We start from the raw sequence: 18976 nt of genomic DNA, 5'->3' as shown, positions 1-18976 counted from the left end.
GCATTAGAAGATAAACATTTGCTTCTTCCTGGTCTGTCTGCATGACCCAGCCCTGCTGATGTTTTCCAGGAACCACAGCCCTTGTGATTTGAGTCACTGCCTTAATAACACAGGCCCTCTATGTCACCTGTTCCACACACATCTGTTCCCTACGTCTGTGTGACTCTCAGGTTGATGTGCTCAGCCCTCCAGGATGGAAAAGAGTGTCAGTTCCCTTCAATCTCTGGCAATGACCCAGTAGAAGGTGCCAGCTACCCCAACAGTCTGAAAGAAGTCTCAGAGAAACTGTGTACTGGTGAGGTCTTATGTTGGGCTCAAATCTCCATTTCCCAAGGGGGACCTTTCAATCACAGCAGCCAGCTGCTGGAGTCTTACAGATTTTACTAGCGCTCTGAACTCTTGAAGATGAGAAGAGTGTACTCCACCTTGACTTGGAGTGGGACGATCCTAAAGAACGGGTCACTTACTTCTAAGAGGAGTGATGATTATTAGAGAGACCCACAACTGCGCGGTGCTTTACAGGTTACAAAATTCCATCACCGACACCAGCTCCTGGATCTTCATTTCAGTGCTGGCCTTGTGCCAAAGGCTTCAACATGGAAATCTGTCCAGTCTACAGTGGTCAGCACAGACCAAGCTGAGCAAGTGGCCAGGGAGGCAGGACTGAATCACAGCTGAGGGATGCTAGGGAAACCCTCTTACCCGTGAATAGCAACAAGGAAAAGATCTAGTGTGCCATTCTGTTCTCTTAACAGAGTCTAAGAGGGTCTCAGTATTTTCACACCTCCTTCTCTTAACGTCAAAAACTTTCTGCTTTCTTATGCTTAGATGCAGAATGAACCTTGAAGCCTCTTTTCCCAGTAACAGTCTCATCTGGAATTTGCTTTGGACATCAGAATCACACCCCCCAAAATGCTCCATGCATCCTCCTGGCTCTTGGCATCAAAAGAAAGACACAGCGGGTCCTAGGGCATCCAAATCTTCAGCGTCCAGGCAGGCAGGCGGTTGGACAGACTGCCACTGGCCATACCTCATTTCTTGTGGAGATGTATTCGATGGTTTATTTGCTCAAAGCTTTTCTGGGTGGTAGCACAGTGAACTGAGTTCTTATTCCAAAATTAACACGAAGCCTCAAAACAAATTTTCCCCCTACTGCAAGCTAAAAATACGACTCAACAGTTGACTCACATCCCCACTGCTGTTTGAGTAACTTGGTGGGCATGAATCCACCATGAAGGTGATGTCATTGTTCCCAGGACAATGAACCCAGGACACAACAAGCAGAGGGCCTGGGGTCTGCCCCTTGCTGGGTGCCAGCGGGGTTTGCTCTAACGGGACCATCCTTCACAAGGACTCTGAGCTTCGGGCCGACCCACATGGTTTGAGGGCACAGGAGAGAGTAAGGGACCCGCTCTGACCACAAGAGAACTAGCTGCCTGGTCAATCCTTTTTGTCCTTGTTTGTGACAGGGTGATGATGGGGCAGTGGCAGCTCCTGGCCACCAGAGGGAGATAAGCAGAAGCCAGCTGGATTCGGTCAAGGCTAAATGTCACCTGTTCCTTTATCCAGGGTGAGTCCCTCTGTATTTCGGCTGATGTTTGATAGCACATTTATCATATTTCACACAACTGTTCTGGAATGTGACTAGCTAAATTTGACTCGGTTTTAAGGGAATTTACACAGTCTCAGATGTAACCACAAGAGATAATTCAAAAGGTATCATTTCATTCTCCTTTGCTCCGGCATTGAAGGGAGTGAACATGTCCCTCCAAAGTTTGGACTTAGCATATGTGTGTCCGGCCCACTTGGGCACTGAACACACTGTCCAGACAAAGGGCTGCCAAGACTGCACATCCGTGTGGTGAGTAGGGACCTCTGGCTTTCAGATACCTCCTAAGCAGTCTTAGCAGAGGGCTCCAGGCTGCAGGACCCCCGACATCACTCCTCCCAGGGGGGCGGTCCCCGACCGGCACACACTTTAGGGAATGCTTGTTGAAATGCTTGAAATGAAAGGTGCTTTAATGAACGCTTGTCTAGAATGGTTCGCAAGCAAGAAGGTTTGCAAGGCACCCCGAGAGCCGGGCTCCTTTTCTGCTGCAAATCAGAAGGAAAGAGGTTAGCAGCTTACGCTTAACGATCCAGCACATGGAGCTAAGCAAGCTGATGGGCAGGTTTTGGCTGGCATGACTGAGTGAGGGAGGAAGACAGAGAATAAGGAACTTACCCTCACTCCCATGAACCTGTCCCTTAGAACGATCCAAGAGAGCAAGAACACAAAAGCTTTGTTGCAGCAGAACAATACGGAGACATCCGTAGTGTTTATTTTCTTTATTGCATGTAAGTACAGGTAGTTTGTGAGTGTCCAAAGAACACCAAAGGGTGCTGCCTTGGTAAAAAACACCTTCAAAGTCAAGCCATTGTCTCCAAAAAATCGACAGCATTCCCTAAAACAAGGAAAGAGAGGCAGTGTTATTATATTCTCGGGTTGAGACAGACCATTTTTTACCCTCTACCCCATTTAGTTATTAGTATTTTTTTTTTTTTTGGCAGATGCAGGAAGGGGTGGAGTCCTTTTATTTATTATTATGTTTTATCAACATCTTTCTATCAAAGCCCTTCAACCTACTGCTTTAGTCCGTTGAAGAAAGTGTCACACAAGGATCGGTGGTCGAGGACTATTCCTTCTGTCCATGTTGGGTTTGGAATGGATGGTCCTGGCAGAAGGTAACGTTGGGACCCTCTGATCTGAAGAGGCCCCAATTCCATGGTGACTGCCTAAGGGATTCTGCCACTTGGGTAGTAAGAGAAGGACGTCTCTAGACCTTTTCTTCTCAGGGGGCTGGATGCTTGAGGAGAACTCACTGAAACATATTTTTAAAAAATTTGCCCCGAAATGAAATTGTCTCTGTGATCAGGCAGTGGTGGTCATTTCTCGGGCACAGTTAATACATTGTGGCTATGATATCAATGGTGTTAAATGCCTATGCATTTTCTCCATGAGGCCCTTTTTAGAGTTTGTCATGTCACCGTGTAGAAGGGCCTGTCCCCATGCCGTTGGATAGGCGAGCACAGAAGGAATGAGCAGGTCCAAGAGCTCAGCATCTTAAGAGAAAAGGAGGTGAGGAAATGCCTGTGGAAGAAAGTTTTCCAACGCCATCATTCCAGATTTTAGAGGAAGGATCATTGATATTTAAAAAGCTGCTTAAGAAAAAGAAAGTCAACCTTGCCCAGGCAGAAGAAGATGGGAGAGGAGGCCATGGGGCAGAGGATGTGGAGAGAGGGCTGAGAGGCTGGCTTTACAGACAGCTGCCTGCTGCCCTGGGTGGGAACAGAGAGCATCATTCTTCTGGGCCCCACGAGCCTGGCCAAGGAGAGGGATGAGCGAGGACACGTTTCCCAGGCAGCCATCGCTCTCCAGGCTCAAGACAGGGCCCAGTGTGGCCCACGTACCAGCGAGTGAGGAGTCAGGAGGAGAAAAGATGGAACAAGAATGAGCCAAAGGCACCAGGCAGGGGAAGAGCCACAGCCCACACCACTGAGCACGAAAACGCAGCAGGCACGGAGGAAAGTGGAAAACAAGCGTCCAAGGGGACCTGAGGCGACTTTGAATTTAATCTTGTTTGTTCTTCCCATCAATCTAAAATGCACTCTGCCTTTGTTCAATGCTTCACTCTGGGAAAGCCACAGAAGAAACAGAAAACTCATCACCATTTGCTGAACTCAAGAGTCTTATGTTGCTTCTAAACCAGCAGCAGGTAAATACAAAACAGTCAAATCACTAAATTTAGCATGAAACCAATTCAACTGAATTGATTCCATTTTGGCTCTCTATGAATGCAACTTTCATCTCACTGACACATTGATATTTCTGTGTGCCCTGTAATTTTCATAACAATGGTTCAGCTGCATTTTCCACGGGTTTTTCTGCAGCCCCTGCTCACAAGACAGCCTTCTTTCCCCCAGGGGCAATGGCCCGGGGCAGCTTCCTTCACGACTCTGATGATGGAGGCTAGACAGTGATGGCAGGCCCTTGAGAGTGATCAACAGGAAATATGAGTATTCTTTCTTGTCATGAATGTGAACCTATTTTAACCAAACTTAGAGGTTGCCCTGCTTAAGGGAACATAACACAAGGAGGATTTCCAAGTTTCCCCTCTTATAAAAAATGACCCATGTTGTGACAGGGGCCATACGAAGTCGACTGGACACCTTACGTCCTCTGAGAATCTACATGTGATTCACCCAGTATGTGAGGGCTATAGAAGTGGTGGGTGGGGTACAGACATGGCTGGGTAGCGAATGGCCCAAGCTGCCGACCGGAAGTGGGGAGGAGACTGAGGATCACCTTGGAGATGGAAGAGGCAAGACTTCTGGGCCTCGCAGAGCCCTGTTGGCCCTCTGAGGACTCATGGTCAGAGGATGACAGACCAGGTGGGTAGATCTTGGTTCTAAGGAGACCGAAATGATTGGCCTCTGGGCCAGTGAGCCTCGTGCCATTTGAAGACCAAAGGCTGTGCACTAAGCCACATCAGCCAGCTTGAGTGGGTGGCCCACATACACCCCTGATGACAAGGGGACCCAAGAGAGATGATGAGGACAGATCTATTTCTGCCAGGGACCTCTTCTCCAAGAACAGAGGACCGTGGATACTCTCTTGACTGATCTGCACTTGGCTGATGTGACAGTGTAATGCCCTTCATTCCTGGCAGGATAAAAGCCTGAGGCTGGCATGTTAGTCCCCAGCACGCCCAAGCCCTGTGGTTCCTACCGACTGAATCATGTGTTGGCCAAGATTTCAATGTGTTTGTTTCCAATCCTGCTTGTGTCAGTTGTTCCTGGTTGTTTCAAGTGAATTATTCACTTAAATATTTCCTAAACCAATGAAGCACGATTGAGGAATGAAAGCTGTGTTTCTCCTATGAACTCTAAACTGAGAACTTCCAGGAAGACTTAATAAAAGCAAGTCACTAAAATATTGTTACCAAATTAGGTGTGAATGAAACACTCTGAGAGACAGGGAAAACTATAAAAGGCTGTAAGTTCTACCTCATATTATTTAATAAATATTTCTGTTCTTGGTGCTCTTTGAAGAACTCTGACTGGGATAGGCTGGCTTGGTGGGATTAGGATGGCTTGTCATTTAATTCAAATCAACAAGCACCTGTTTATCACTTGTTGTAGTCACAATTCTAGACAAGACACTGTAGCTGATACAAAACAAGTAAACAGTCCCTCCTCTTGAAAAGATTACAGTAAAATTGTGGAAATAAGACTGATTCCTCAATAGGAAGTAATGCAAGTTTAAATAAAAGTACCTATTAGGTGGTACAGAATATAATAAGGCTATAGAATTCCTATCTAGTGAAGGAAGTTGGACTGATTGGAAAAGGTCTCATAAAAGATAAGAGTTTGAGTTGAACCTTGAAGGATGGCTAGGATTTATAACAGTTGGGGTTGGGGAAGAGATAATATCCTTAAAGAGAGATGAGAAGAAATTGTGTCCATGACACAAGAACAAATGGCTATAAAAATGGCAATAATTTTGCAAATTAAATATCAAGTAGCCAAATTTTAAAAGTTAATAGTCCTGGGCATATCCCCAGAGAAAACCATAAATCAAAAAGACACATGCACCCCTGTGTTCATGGCAGCACTATTTACAATAGCCACGACATGAAAACAACCTAAATGTCCATCGGCAGAGGAATCGATAAAGAAGATGTGGTACATACACACAATGGAATATTACTCAGCCATAAAAAGGAACGAAATTGTGCCATTTGCAGAGATGTGGATGGAACTAGAGACCGTCATACAGAGTGAAGTAAGTCAGAAAGGGAAAAAACAAATACTGTATGATATCGCTTATATGTGGAATCTAGAAAAATGGTACAGATGAACTTATTTGCAGAGGAGAAATAGAGACATAGATATAGAGAACAAAATATGGATACCGGGGGAAGTAGGGGTGGAATGAACTGGGAGATTGGGATTGACATATATACACTATTATGTATAAAATAGATAACTAATGAGAACCTGCTGTAAAGCACAGGGAGCTCTAGTCAATGCTCTGTGGTGACCTAAATAAGAAGAAATCCAAAAAAGAATGGATACATGTATATGTATAGCTGATAAACTTTGCTATACAGCAGAAACTAACACAACATTGGAAAGCAACTATACCCCAGTAAAAATTAATAAAAAAATTAATAGAAGAGTTAGAATATAAAGTCAGATTAATCTCGAGGAGAGGGAGAGAGGGGGAGAGAGAGAGAAAGAGAAGGAAAGAAAAGATAAAACGAGAAGGTCAAGCCAGAAGGTCCGATATTGAACTAAAAGAAACACCAGAAAAATAAAACTGAAAAAACGAAATGGAGGAAATTAAGTCACTTTGAACTCACTTCAGCCACTTGGATTCAGTGTTCTTTCTTTCTCTGTTCTGGGTCTCATTGGATTCTCTATTCCCCTGAAACACTCTTCCTCCTTCTTTAGTTGGTTTCTTTCCATCCATTGGGTATCAGCTCATATTGCCCTTTAGTGAAGTGCTCCGATATGTGCTCCCAAGATACCCTGGATACCTCATCGTATGAATAGGACCCTTTACTGTAACTGCTGTGTGTGTGTGTGTGTGTGTGTGTGTGTGTGTGTGTGTAACTGGCTTTTTAATTATCTGACTTCTTCCCTAGAAAGTAAGCTCCATGTGGTCATTATATTTCTGCTTCATCTTATATCCCCAGAGCTTAGCCCGTAATATATGTTAATAAATCATTTATTTTTACAGAATGAATGTGTTTATTCCTTTATGGAGGACCATTGGTTTTCAAACAACGATGCATAGACCATCAGTCTTGGAAATCTCAGGGAGCTTTTCAAAATACGAATCGCTTAGATTGCACTCTAGACATATGCAATCATACCGTCCTGTGCGGGGGCCTAGGGTTCTGTAGAGAATGGCGCAGTTTACATGAGGGTGTCGTTCCTGACGGCACTCCGTAATTCCACATTTACACATCTTGACTTGTTTTCCCACAGTAGCACCAGGTTTCTCTTTGCCAGCTCATGTCAACCCTGCCACCGAGCATTTACAGTTCCCTTGGCCTCTCCGAGTTGACACTGTGATTCTCGTTTAACTTTTAAAATCTCGAGAGAGTCACATTATTTGAAATTTTATGCATAAATGAAACATTAGTCACACCTGTATTTTGTTACTGCAAATTTGCATTAAAATGCAACTGCACTGTACTTTTTAAAATTTCGCAATGATTCTCAAGTGCAGCTAAGTTTGGATCCAAAAGCTCATGGTGTCTTTCGTGCTCTCTCTTTTTGCTTTATTTCTTTAAAAAACATTTAAAAATCATGGTAAAAGCCACATAACATAAAAGTTACCATCTTAGCAATTTTAAATATACAGTTCAGTGGCATTAAAAACATTCACATTGTTGTGTAACCAATTTGTAGAATTCTTTTCATGTTGCAAAATTGAAACTTATTAGTACTTTAAACAATTCCCCACTCTTCCCTCCCTACAGCTGCTGGCAATCGCCATTCTACTTTGTCTCTATGAATCTGTCTACTGCAGGTACCTCATATAAGCGGGATCATACAGTACTTGTCCTTTTGTGACTAGCTTATTTCATTTAGCGCAATGCCCTCAAGGTTCATCCATGTTGTGCCGTGTGTCAAAATGTCCTTCTGTTTAAGGCTGAGTAATATTCCTTTGTATATATCATGTTTTGTGTATCCATTCATCCACTGATGGACACATGGGTTGCTTCTACCTCTTGGCTATTGTGAATAATGCTGCTATGGACATAGATATACACAAACCCCTTTGAGACCCTGATTTCAGTTCTTTTGTACATATACCCAGAAGTGGAATTACTGGCTCATATGATAAGTCTATGTTTAATTTTTTGAGGAATCTTCACACTGTTTCGCATGGCGGTTGTAGCATTTTACATTCCACCAAAAGCGCACAAAGGTTCCAAATTTTTTTGCATCCTCATCAACACTTGTGATTTTGTTTTTTTGTTTTTAATTTAAAACTTAATTTTAGCCACTGTAAGGGATGTAAGGTGATCTCTAATTGTGGTTTTGATTTGCATTTCTGTCATGATTAGAGATGTTGAGCATCTTTTCATGAGCTTGTTGGACATTTATATATCATCTCTGAAGAACATCTATTCAAGTCCTTTACTTATTTTTTTCACTGTTTCTTTTTATTGTTGTTGTTGACTTTAAATATATGCAGTTTATTGTATGTCAACTGTATCTCAATAAAAGTTCTTTAAAAAAAAGAAATATATTATTCTTGTTGAGTTATAGGAGTTCTTCATGTATTCTGGATATTAACCTCTTATCAGATATATGATTTGCAAATATTTTTTCCTATTCCATAGGCTGCCTTTTCACCCTGTTGAGTGTGTCCTTTGATGCACGAGAGTTTTAAATTTTGATGTAATCCAACTTATCTATTTTTACTTTTGTTGCCTGTGTTTTTGGTGTCTTATCCAAGAGATCATTTCTAAATACAATGCCATAAAGCCCCTGTGCTTTCTCCTAAGAGTTTCACACTGTTATCTCTTACATTTAGATATCTGATTCATCTTGAGTTAATTTTTGTGTATGGTGTAAATTTAGGATCCAGCTTCTTTCTTTTGCATGTGGAGATCCAGTTTTCCTAGTGGTGTTTGTAGAAAAGGCTGTCCCTTCCCCATTGGATGGTCCTGGCACCCTTGTCAACATCACATGTGAGAGTTTATTTCTGGGTTCTCTATTCTGTTCCGTTGGTCTATATGTCTTCATGCCAGTACCACACTTCATGCCAGTTTTAATTACTGTTAGTAAGTTTTGTAATCAGGAAGTGTGAGACCTCTAATTTTGTTCTCTTTTTTCCAAGATCATTTTGGCTATTTGGTATCCCTTGAGATTCTACGTGAATTTTAGGATGGATTTTCTTATTTCTGAAAAAAGAATGCTTTGGGGATTTTGATAGGGATTGCAGTAAATTTGTAGATAATTTTGGGTATTATTGATATCAATATTAAGTCTTCCCATCCATGAACACTGGATGTCTTTCCATTTGTTTGTGTCTTCAATTTCTTTCAGGAATGTTCTGTAGTCTTCCATTACAAGTCTTTCACATCCTTAGTTAAGTTCACTCCTAAGTATTTTATTCTTTTTGATGATACTGTAAATGGAATTATTTTGTGGGTTTTTTTTTAAATTGGAGTTTAACATATATGTCTTTACATGCACAAAGATTTAAATGTACAGTTTAATTTTGGTAAAGTAAAATCATACATGTAACATCACCTCTACCAAGATATAGAATATATACCAACACTCCAAAAGCTTCCCCTGTGCCCTCTTCTAGTCATTATCTATCCCCTTAAATATAATCAGTATGGAGAGTTCTGTCTCCATTGTTTATTTTTCCCTTTATAAAGATGGAACAGTACATTATGTACTCTTTTGTGTTTGGTTTCTTTTACTCAGTGACTCAGGATCATCGGAATAATTCCATCAGCCCATGTTTTTGACCCCCACCATCCCTGTCTACAGCTTGCACTGAAATAAGCTTGCAATAATGTTAGTATATATTGATGGTGATAGAATATGTTATCCTGCTTCAGGGACGTATACACACACAGTCAAGGACTTAGTTAGATAGACTGAAAAACAGAGACTGAATAATGTATGAAATAAAAAAAATAATTGTATTAAATGACTAATTTGTGCTTCCCTTTGGCTGCAAATACAAATTGTACTTATTGAAAATAAAAGTCATGATTGGAACTATTGGCATGGCAAAATTAGAACCATAATCACAGCGATACTCTTTGATCTCCTTCATTTCATAGGTCTTAAGGCATGCAGTCAGTTAAGATAAAATGTCATTTAATGGGACTTCCCAAGGGGTCCAGTGGTTAAGACGCCGTGCTTCTAATGCAGGGGGTGCAGGTTCCATCCCTGGTCAGGGAACTAAGATCATGCAAGCTGCGTGGCCAAAAAAAAAAAAAAGATAAAAGATTAAAAAAAAAAAAGAAAAAATTTAAGTACATTTGGATGTGCAAAAGAAAGTTAAACATGTGGGTTCTGGCTCAGAAGACTTTAAAAGGGATAAGAAAATGGGAGAAGTACAAGAATGTAATGGAAGAAACGAAAACAGGTTCTGAAAAATCAAAATAGTAAATCAATAGGGCAGTAACTGGGGGTCTGGGGAAAGGCAGAGGCACAGAGACACAGGAAAAATTCCCAAAGTACTGCTTGGCAACAGACTGACATGATCCTTCTGGTCTTTCCCCCACAGATGTGTTTACACAGGTGTAATCACTGTGTCACGCCAGCCCATATCGTGCTTTTTAACTGATGAAATCTCATGAGAATGTTCCCTTGTGGTTACACAGTTTTCTACTTACTCGATTATTTTGTTCTGTCTGTGTAGCTCTGGGGCAGTGATACTCCACATGGATACCTGCATGGATATTCTGTGCTATTCTGCATAGAACTGGGGCTGGTGGATTATACTGTGAGAGTCTCAGCTAGTCCCCTATTATTGGACACTATATTACACCCAGTTTTTCCTATTATAATAAAAAAGTGATGAATATCTTCATTCTTATAGTTTTCTATACATTTTAGAAAATGTTCCTGAAGAATAACGGCATTCAAAGTAGAATGTTAGGGGATTTAACGATGACCCAAGTTGTTAGTTTAAAATCCACTACCGACTCCCACAATTAGGGCATATCTGATACCTAACTTTACTGTAAAGTAGACAGGTGCCGTGGAGAGAAGTAGGTTCCAGACCCTGGGGGTGTATTTGGATGCTCATGTCTCACCCAAGGGGTAGTTCTTTAGACTTCAGCACATATTGAAGGACTTTGCTGGAAGAGAGATGGCAGAATGGCTTAGAAGCACAGCATATTTATACAGCCCTGTGCCAGCTGCCATCTTCGTTCAGAGTGTCAATGAGCAGGTTGTAAGGTGGTTGTAGAAGATATTCACTCCAGCATTAGTGGGCAGTTGGACTCCAAAAACTTGAATGCTTTTCAACTTTGAGATTCTGAGATTAGAAAATAAAACCTTTCTAACAGGCAAAAGTCAGAGTGGCATCCAGCTATGAGTAGTGAACTACTGGGTAAATGTCTATATCCTCTCCCCCTTTTTTCTGCACTTGCATTTATTTAGAGCTGACAGAAGCACCAGAGACCATTTAGCCAAAGCTATGAATTAGGGCTTCAGTTTATTTTGAACATTTTAAAGACATCTTTGGGGGAGTTTTAAGTAAAATGGGTTTTCCCACATAAGCCACTACTGCTCGTAAGTAGGTGAAAATGTGTTTGCGTTTCCCACGAGTACGTTTTAATGTTACATGTCTTCCTTTCCACAGCAGACCCAGGCTTAGCCAAGTACCCTTGCATCTTAGAATCTAAGACTTGCCTAAAACAATCTAAAAGATTAACTTTTACAGCACAACAAAAATATTGAATCATTTTATTGGCCTCGTTTCCTACATTGTGGGTTTTCTGAGCAACTAGTAGAGGGCTCTGTTGGCTGTGAGTCCAGAAATTGTGAATTGTGTCTGTCTGAAACTGCATGCATCTCTATCTATCATCTATCTATTATCTATCTATCATCTATATCTATCTATCTATCTATCTATCTATCTATCTATCTATCTATCATCTATCTATCATCTATTGATATCTTGTTATTGGTCTGTTCCTAAAACACATGCCTGATTTAGAGGCAGAAAAAGATAAGTGATGACCTTTTTGGAAAGGGATCTGAGAGACATGAAGGGCATTCACTGCTAACAAAGAGTTTTGTTTCCTGAGATTTTCCCCCAGGAATGGTCGATCCTGAACCACGTCTCAGAGAGGCACAGATTGCGTACATGTCCCACTAACTAGGATTTTCACAGCCTCCTCTACCGAAATCTGCTCTCTGTTTGGGGCTCAGCTGCTTTCACACACATAATCAAACAGCAGATGTGTCTGAAAAATGCAGAGAGCATGCCTGCTCCCTGAGCCTTGTCCTGTCCACAGGGCTCCTGGCTAACCTGCCGGTCAGGTCATAGCAAAGCACATCCATGTTCCAGCCAAACGTGAAGACTGAAGCAGCAAAGACAGGGATGATCAACAGCTTCCATTTATACGTGGAGACTAAAGTGCCAGCTGAAGTCCTCTGGCCACTTAGGAAGGGTGGGCCCCCAGAATTGCTGTGCATTTCCTCCCAATTTGAAATAGCCTCTCAACATCAGAAACCATTCTGCCTGTTCTAGGGAGTTCATTCAAATATCTGCCACACATTAAGACTCCACGCTCCCAGTGCAGGGGGCCCAGGTTCCATCCCTGGTCAGGGAACTAGATCCTGCATGCCGCAACTAAGAGTTCGCATGCCGCGACTAAGGAGCCGGCAAGCCGCAACTAAGGAGCCCATGAGCCGCAACTAAGACCTGGAGCAACCAAATAAATAAATAAATAATAAATATTAAACAAAACAAAACAAAAATATCTGCCACACAGAATAAAGCTGCTCTGGGAACCTTGGCTTGTGGTCCACTTAACCCAGTGAGATTGGACACAAGGTTTCCTGTAGCAGGAAGACATCACAGGACCATCTGCTTCAAGATGGGATTCCTCTTCTGTGCAGGCAGGAGACAGGCTGGAGGTGGGCCCTAATGAGAGTCATGAGTGCTGAGATGGGGCCGGTGCTTCAGGAAGAGTCCATCTACGGCATTAATGAAGCACATCCCGCTGTAAAGCAGAGGGAAACAGCACCTGGCCCTTGATCAACGGGTCCCAGAAAATAACAGCTGCTGAGATTTTGCATCTATTTTGCTGCCTTTCGGCAAGAACTCACTTTGGGTTTCACTGAGCTGTCAGGAGTTGAACCAGGAATACATTTTCACAACACACAACCCAGCAGCATTTTTATCACAGTGGAGAAGGCATGGCGGATCTGTGGACCTCTCCTTGGCCATCTAAAAGAAGTGGAGGCTTAGACCTCATAAGGATGGGGTGATATGGGATGTGATGGTGCCCGCCGGAGTCCTAGAACTGGACCCCACAGCTACAGCAGATTCCTGTGTTCCCTTGCTGGCCGATCTGGCTTTCTTCCCAGTGGGGGGCTATTTGTTTGGGGCTTTGGAGTGGGAGAAGAGAAAGGGGCCCATTTAGCTCACTGGGAGGAAGAACTTTCTAATAATTGTTCAAAAAGAGAAGAGCCGTGTTCAACAACCGAGCCTGTGTGCTCGCTTTTGTTCTTCCACATCACCTTTCAGGGACCTGGGATTCTATCCATGTGGCAAGATGACCAGCAGAAATTCCAAAAATCTGATCGAATTTCCTGAAGACCTTGGGTGAGCAGCCCTCCCTTTCTGTCCCGGCCCGCCTCCCATCTTTGTGATGGAAAGTCCAAGGCTTGAGACTGAGGCCTGGACCAATGACCAGAGTGCTCTCTGCTTCTGTCGCAATGAAAGGCAAAGGCATTTGGTCAGCAGCCAGAATGGCAGTCTTCAAAGCCCAGGCTTTGCAGGGAGTACTGCAACGTACAGTGAGCTATTACACACAGCTGTTTCACAGATCCACCCACAGACAGGCAACAATGGTATAATGCGATAGCTCAATTATGCTTTGGGGATTTCAAAAGACCTTTAGCCTGACTTTAGTCCCTTTATCACTCATGTCGTATCTTCTGCTGTCCTGGGCCTTTCTCAGAGGAGACTGAACAATATCTTATCCTGACGGTCTGTCTTCTAAAGCTGGCCACAGGAACTCAGAGCTCCTGTCACAGGACCCAGCCAGGACAGCCTGCCTCGTTAAGAATCAAGGCATCTCTCTGTACTGGGCTGAACTTGGTTCTCATGGGCTTCAGAAGTTCGGAGACACCCCTCCACTGCTAACCCCTCCACAGAGCTACCAGGCATCTCCTCCTCTAGGCCTTCCTCTCCGACCTCCAGCTCCTCCCAGCACCCTGCAAATCTGCCCCCTCAATATTCCGTATCAGCTCCCTCATGCCTCCCTGGAGTTTTATAATTACTGTTTGCATTTATGTCTCTTCCAATTGACTACTGGTCTCTTCCTGGATGAAGGCGCCTTCGTCACCTTTGTACCTGCCAGGACTTAGGACAGCTCCTGACTCAAAAAAAATTGGTGAATAAATGACCATGACTCAGCTCTTGATATCTAGGCATATTTGGCAACATCAGTATGTTTACACTGCTAGGAAGTTTAGCAAGTGGATATCATAAAACTGGATGATCTGTGCTGGCAGGGATGTTGGAGACCTGACTTCCTTGTCTACACGTAGGGAAGCTCAGGCACAGAGCTTAGAGTTCTGTCCAGGGTTGCAGAGCTTGTTAGTAGCAGGGCTGAGTGTAGAACCAGGGGCTCCCGATTCACTTCTCCACTCTCTGCATTTACTCTGGTGAAATCTTGGTGGTGGCTGATGTACCAGGTAAAGTGGAATACCTTTATCATGAGAGAGTAGGTGCTCTCCACTCGACTGACCAGGACAGAATGAGAAAACCAAGCACAGCCTGTCGCAGTGGTTCCCTTTCATGCTCAGTGACTGTGGAAGGGGCCTGCGTGGAGTGCTGCCCACAGGAATCGTCGTCCCTGGATTGTGTAGAAACGGGCATTTGGATTTAGGGTATATTCCCTGCAACTGATTTTGCAGATGTGTGGGCACTGCTCTTTGCTATTTTCAGGAGCTGCACCCAAACTATTTAAAACCATGGGCATACTTTGTCTTCAGAAAGAAAAATTCAGGGAAGTTAACCTAAAGGCTCTATCTCTGGCTTTATTTGGTGGCTTTTTGCTTTAAAAAAAAAAAAAACAGCTCCCGGGCTTTCCAGGTGGCGCACTGGTTGAGAATCCGCCTGCCAATGCACAGGACACGGGTTCAATCCCTGCTCCAGGAAGATCCCACATGCCGCAGAGCAACTAAGCCCGTGTGCTACAACTGTTGAGCCTGTGCTTTGGAGTCTGTGAGCCACAACTATTGAGCCCATGTGCTGCAACTACTGAAGCCCACGCTCCTAGAGCCCGTGCTCCGCAACAAGAGAAGCCACGGCAATGAGGATCCCACGCACCACAAAGAAGAGTGGCCCCCGCTCACTGCAACTAAACAAAGAAAGCCCACGCACAGCAAGGAAGACCCAACACAGCCAATAAAATAAATAAATAAATAAATAAATAAATTTATTGAAAAAGAAAACAGCTTCCTTCAAGCTGAAGAGATGTAAAGATCTGTGTGATTCAGTGTCACATGAACAGTCTGTGTTTTCCTGATCTCGAATCCGGAGTAAAACAAAGATGCCACAAACTCAACAGGAGCTGAAAACTCAGATTTGTTACTAAGGAGAGCAATTATGCAAAAGTCGAAATGAAACTTTGTTGTATCTCAGGCACAGAAGTGTCTGATGGACAAGGCCAATTCCATAATGTGCCGTTTTCGATGGAGCTAATTTATATTAACTGAAAAGCTTTTCAAGCCTGGCACCAGGAGACTCGTGTGTGCCTATGTGTCTGCTGATTTTGAGGGCAGTTTCCCCCGCTGTGTTTCTCTCTCCTTCACACACACACAGCCAGAAGTGCCTCCATCCAAACGAACACACTGGCCTTTTCAAAGCTGGATGGATTTCCAGGGCACACACCAGCAGCTCCTTTTAAAAATAAATTAGATTGGAACCTAGGAACTGTCTGAATACATACTCGTGGCCCTGACAATCGACTGTAGACACACACTGCAAACCCTTGGAAAAGACTCTGGCGATTTCCTGAGATTCAAGGATTAAACGAGGGCTGAGAGAGAGCTGCCCTTGCTTTGGGGTGTTCTCTAGCTTAGAGAAAACTGCAGGGGACACCCGAGTTCCTGCTGCACTTCCTCTCTTCCTAGACTTTGGCCTGCACCCTGGAAACTGTCATCCTCAGTGCTCCTGTTTACTCCAGAAGCTTCCTGATGGGCCTTCCTATTTCCTGTCTCACCACAATTCCCATTTATGGTTCCCTTCTGTTCACTGAGCATCTACAAACACGCAGAACAGCCAGCTCTGGCTGTGAGAGAGGTAGTCTGTGTTTCCTACGGAAGTGTAAATTTCCAAAGTAAAGTGGCCCCCATCTGCCCAAGGGTGGCCCAGGTGTCTGGAGGCAAGATCTCGCTCAAGTGCTCTTTTTTGGGAATCTGATAAGGAGCCGCAGGAGTCTCACATCTAAGAATGAATCAGCTGGGTGTCTCCAGGCCTCAGTTTTTTCATCTGTGAAATGCAGGACCGGTTCAAATGACCTCTAAGATCCGTTTACAGTCAATAATCTATGACTATGTGGCTCATATTCTAGCAGCTTAAAAAGCTATGTACCACCCTGGGGCAGAGGCCTGGGTCCAGGGCCCTGGTCTGTGAGGCAGCAGGAGGATAGGTCATGTCTGCCCTGCTGCTTCCTCTCTGCTCTCAGGGGCCACCCTGATCAGCAAGGACGCTTCACTCTGAACCTATGAAAACAACAAAGTCCTATTGTACAGCACAGAGAACAATATTCAATATCCCATAATAAACCATAATGGAAAAGAATATAAAAAAAACACCATCCCAGTGGGGGCCCAGGTCCCACACTGCAAGCTTGCAGGGCCCTTTGCCATCTAAGGCAGGGCATTTGGGAGTATCAGCATTCTAAGTCTATTTCAGCCTCCGCCGCGCATCACAATTATTTTCATTATCTCTTGGTAACAGTTCAGAAAGCAGATGACTTAGGGAGTCAGAATCTTCCCTGAGCATGTTCTCTGTGACAGCCCTGAATGGAGACCCCACTGGCATGCAAGAAGCCACAGCTCAGAAGCCAGATGGTTCCCCTGCTGTCCTCAGCCAGACCCGGAAGAGATCAATCGTCCCAACCGTTGCTCAGCTTGTCATGGTTCTAAATGCGCCGAGTGGTCAAAACTCAGCACAAAAGGCAGAAGACAGGCATCGGAACAACACTCTCAGGGAGTGCTAAACCTCACAAATCTCCTCCCACTTCATCCTGAGACATACAAACACAAGCCACCAGACCTGCAGCCAAGCCCAGACACACGAATCCGAGCTACGGAGCCAGGACAGCCGGGCATCACCCGCTGCTACTCTCAACCTCGCGCGCCCCTGTAACTCTCATCCCAGCCCAGAGCTCAGCCCTCCTTTTCTGTCCTCCACGCATCAAGGACCCCCACCAGCTCCTGCTGGTTTTTGCCTTTTGCCTTTACTTGTATTTGAAAATCACCAGGTCCAATTGTAGTTGTTTTAGCTTTCCAAAGGCAAGAACACTCTGACTGTAATGAACACAAATTATGGTGGTTTCTGTAATGACAAAAATCCCTCTACGTAGTCAGCTCTGTGCTAACCTTCTCTCTTTGGCGGGGGCTGGGGGGGTGGGGGAACCGCTTCTCCTCCTGGTGTACCCCAACTCCCCCCAAGCTCTCTCCAGCCAAGGTCCTCGTGGTGTGGTCCTCATGCGGAAGCAGCAGCAGCACTGCCCGGGAGCTTGTTAGGAAGGGAGAATCTCAGACTTCACCCCAGACCTTCTTCTGGAGACCGGAATCTGCATTTGAGCAAGTTCTCTGGCGATCTGTGTGCACATGCGCATTTGAAAGAAGCTCCGCACCCCGCCTCTCCCCCCGCCCCCGGCCATCGGGATTGAATGGCGGGTGCTGCCTAGTGCCCTTCTGGCCACAGGGATTAGTGTGCGTTTGGGGAGGATTAGATGTGCGACCCAAGCTGCGCTCCAGGCCCTCACACACAACAGCTACGGTATTCAGCCCTTGGCTTTTTCAAAGCTTGGGTGGAGAAGAATCTGTTCTTCCCAAGCGGAACATCTGAAGCTGAAGATCATATCTTGATGGTTCTCCCGTCAACGTGGTCTGCATATTGACTGGACGTTCTGGTGACAAACGCCCCCCAGGATCCCAGGGAGGGTGGTCCTCTCCCGTGGAAGCTTAATAAACGTCATCACCGGGCACCACTGATGAGCCCCTCAAGGTTCTGGGCACCATGTCTGACTTACAGAACTGTGCTTATCACACTTATACTTTCCCCTTCTCCATTCTCCCTCTGAGTTACTGTAGTGTGATGCTTATAATTCTCCCGCCGAACAACTGGGGAAGCCAGAGGCTTCTGATGACCTCCATAGGGAACAATCACATTCGATATTGGTAGCACCACAGCTATGGTCATGCTTTAGCCTTTGGTTCCTACTGCCTTGATCAGGGGCCAGCATGGGTCAGTGTATAAAACAATAACTTTTGAAGCCAGAGAGACAAAGATTGAATGTTGCTTTATTGCTTGTACTGGTGGGGTCATAAAAAACTTGTGGCATCTTTGGGATCCTTAATTTCTTCGTCAGGAAAATGGGCATTTTAATAGCAAACTTGGAGGACCTAGGAGGTGCTTTAAATGAGATAAAATGAGTTTAACAATCACCAAAGTAGCTGCCATTGTAGAAAACACCTTAGATATTATCCTCACCACTCTTCTCATTCCTTCCCTGACTTCCCTGGTGGTCAGTGGTTAAGACCCCTTGCTCCCAATGCAGGGGGTGCGGGTTCCATCCCCAGTAGGGGAACGAAGATACTGCATGCCGCACAACGTGGGCAAAAAAAAAAAAAGACAGACTTCAATTTAAGAAAAATACTTTGAGGCTTGAGTCTAATCTCTTATGCTGTCAACAGAAGAGACTAAAAATGTCGTTAGCATTTTGTACCAAATCACAGTAGACACAGGGACTAGTCTGACTGCATTTCAGAAACTTTTAATAATAGTTGCTACACTGCAAGGGTCATATGTTTTTTTTTTCCTTGAAAAGTACTAAATGTATAATGATTTATATTTTGAGCATTTAATTACAGTACTACCAAATTCTAGATGGTATTCAACCATCTCAGCTTCCTAAGGCTGTGAGTTTTCCTGCCTTTTTGGTTTTCACAGGTGCAGTGCCCT

The 18976-nt window shown here is 44.2% G+C and overlaps 1 protein-coding gene across 2 annotated transcripts in view; it reads right to left on the bottom strand.

Annotated features, from left to right (window-relative positions):
* The window catches only part of SLC35F3 (solute carrier family 35 member F3), a 101271-nt gene that overhangs the window by 12005 nt on the left and 70290 nt on the right, over positions 1–18976 (bottom strand). For both annotated transcript variants that reach the window (XM_057735433.1, XM_057735434.1), the window contains exon 3: positions 2225–2444. In XM_057735433.1, the coding sequence (XP_057591416.1) occupies positions 2225–2444 (220 nt within the window). The remainder of the gene's footprint in view (positions 1–2224; positions 2445–18976) is intronic.

This window comes from Hippopotamus amphibius, chromosome 5 (genome assembly GCF_030028045.1).
Source record: "Hippopotamus amphibius kiboko isolate mHipAmp2 chromosome 5, mHipAmp2.hap2, whole genome shotgun sequence".
Lineage (NCBI taxonomy): Eukaryota > Metazoa > Chordata > Mammalia > Artiodactyla > Hippopotamidae > Hippopotamus > Hippopotamus amphibius.
The sequence above is the reverse complement of the archived record's forward strand: the minus strand, read 5'-3'. Positions and strand labels throughout refer to the sequence as shown.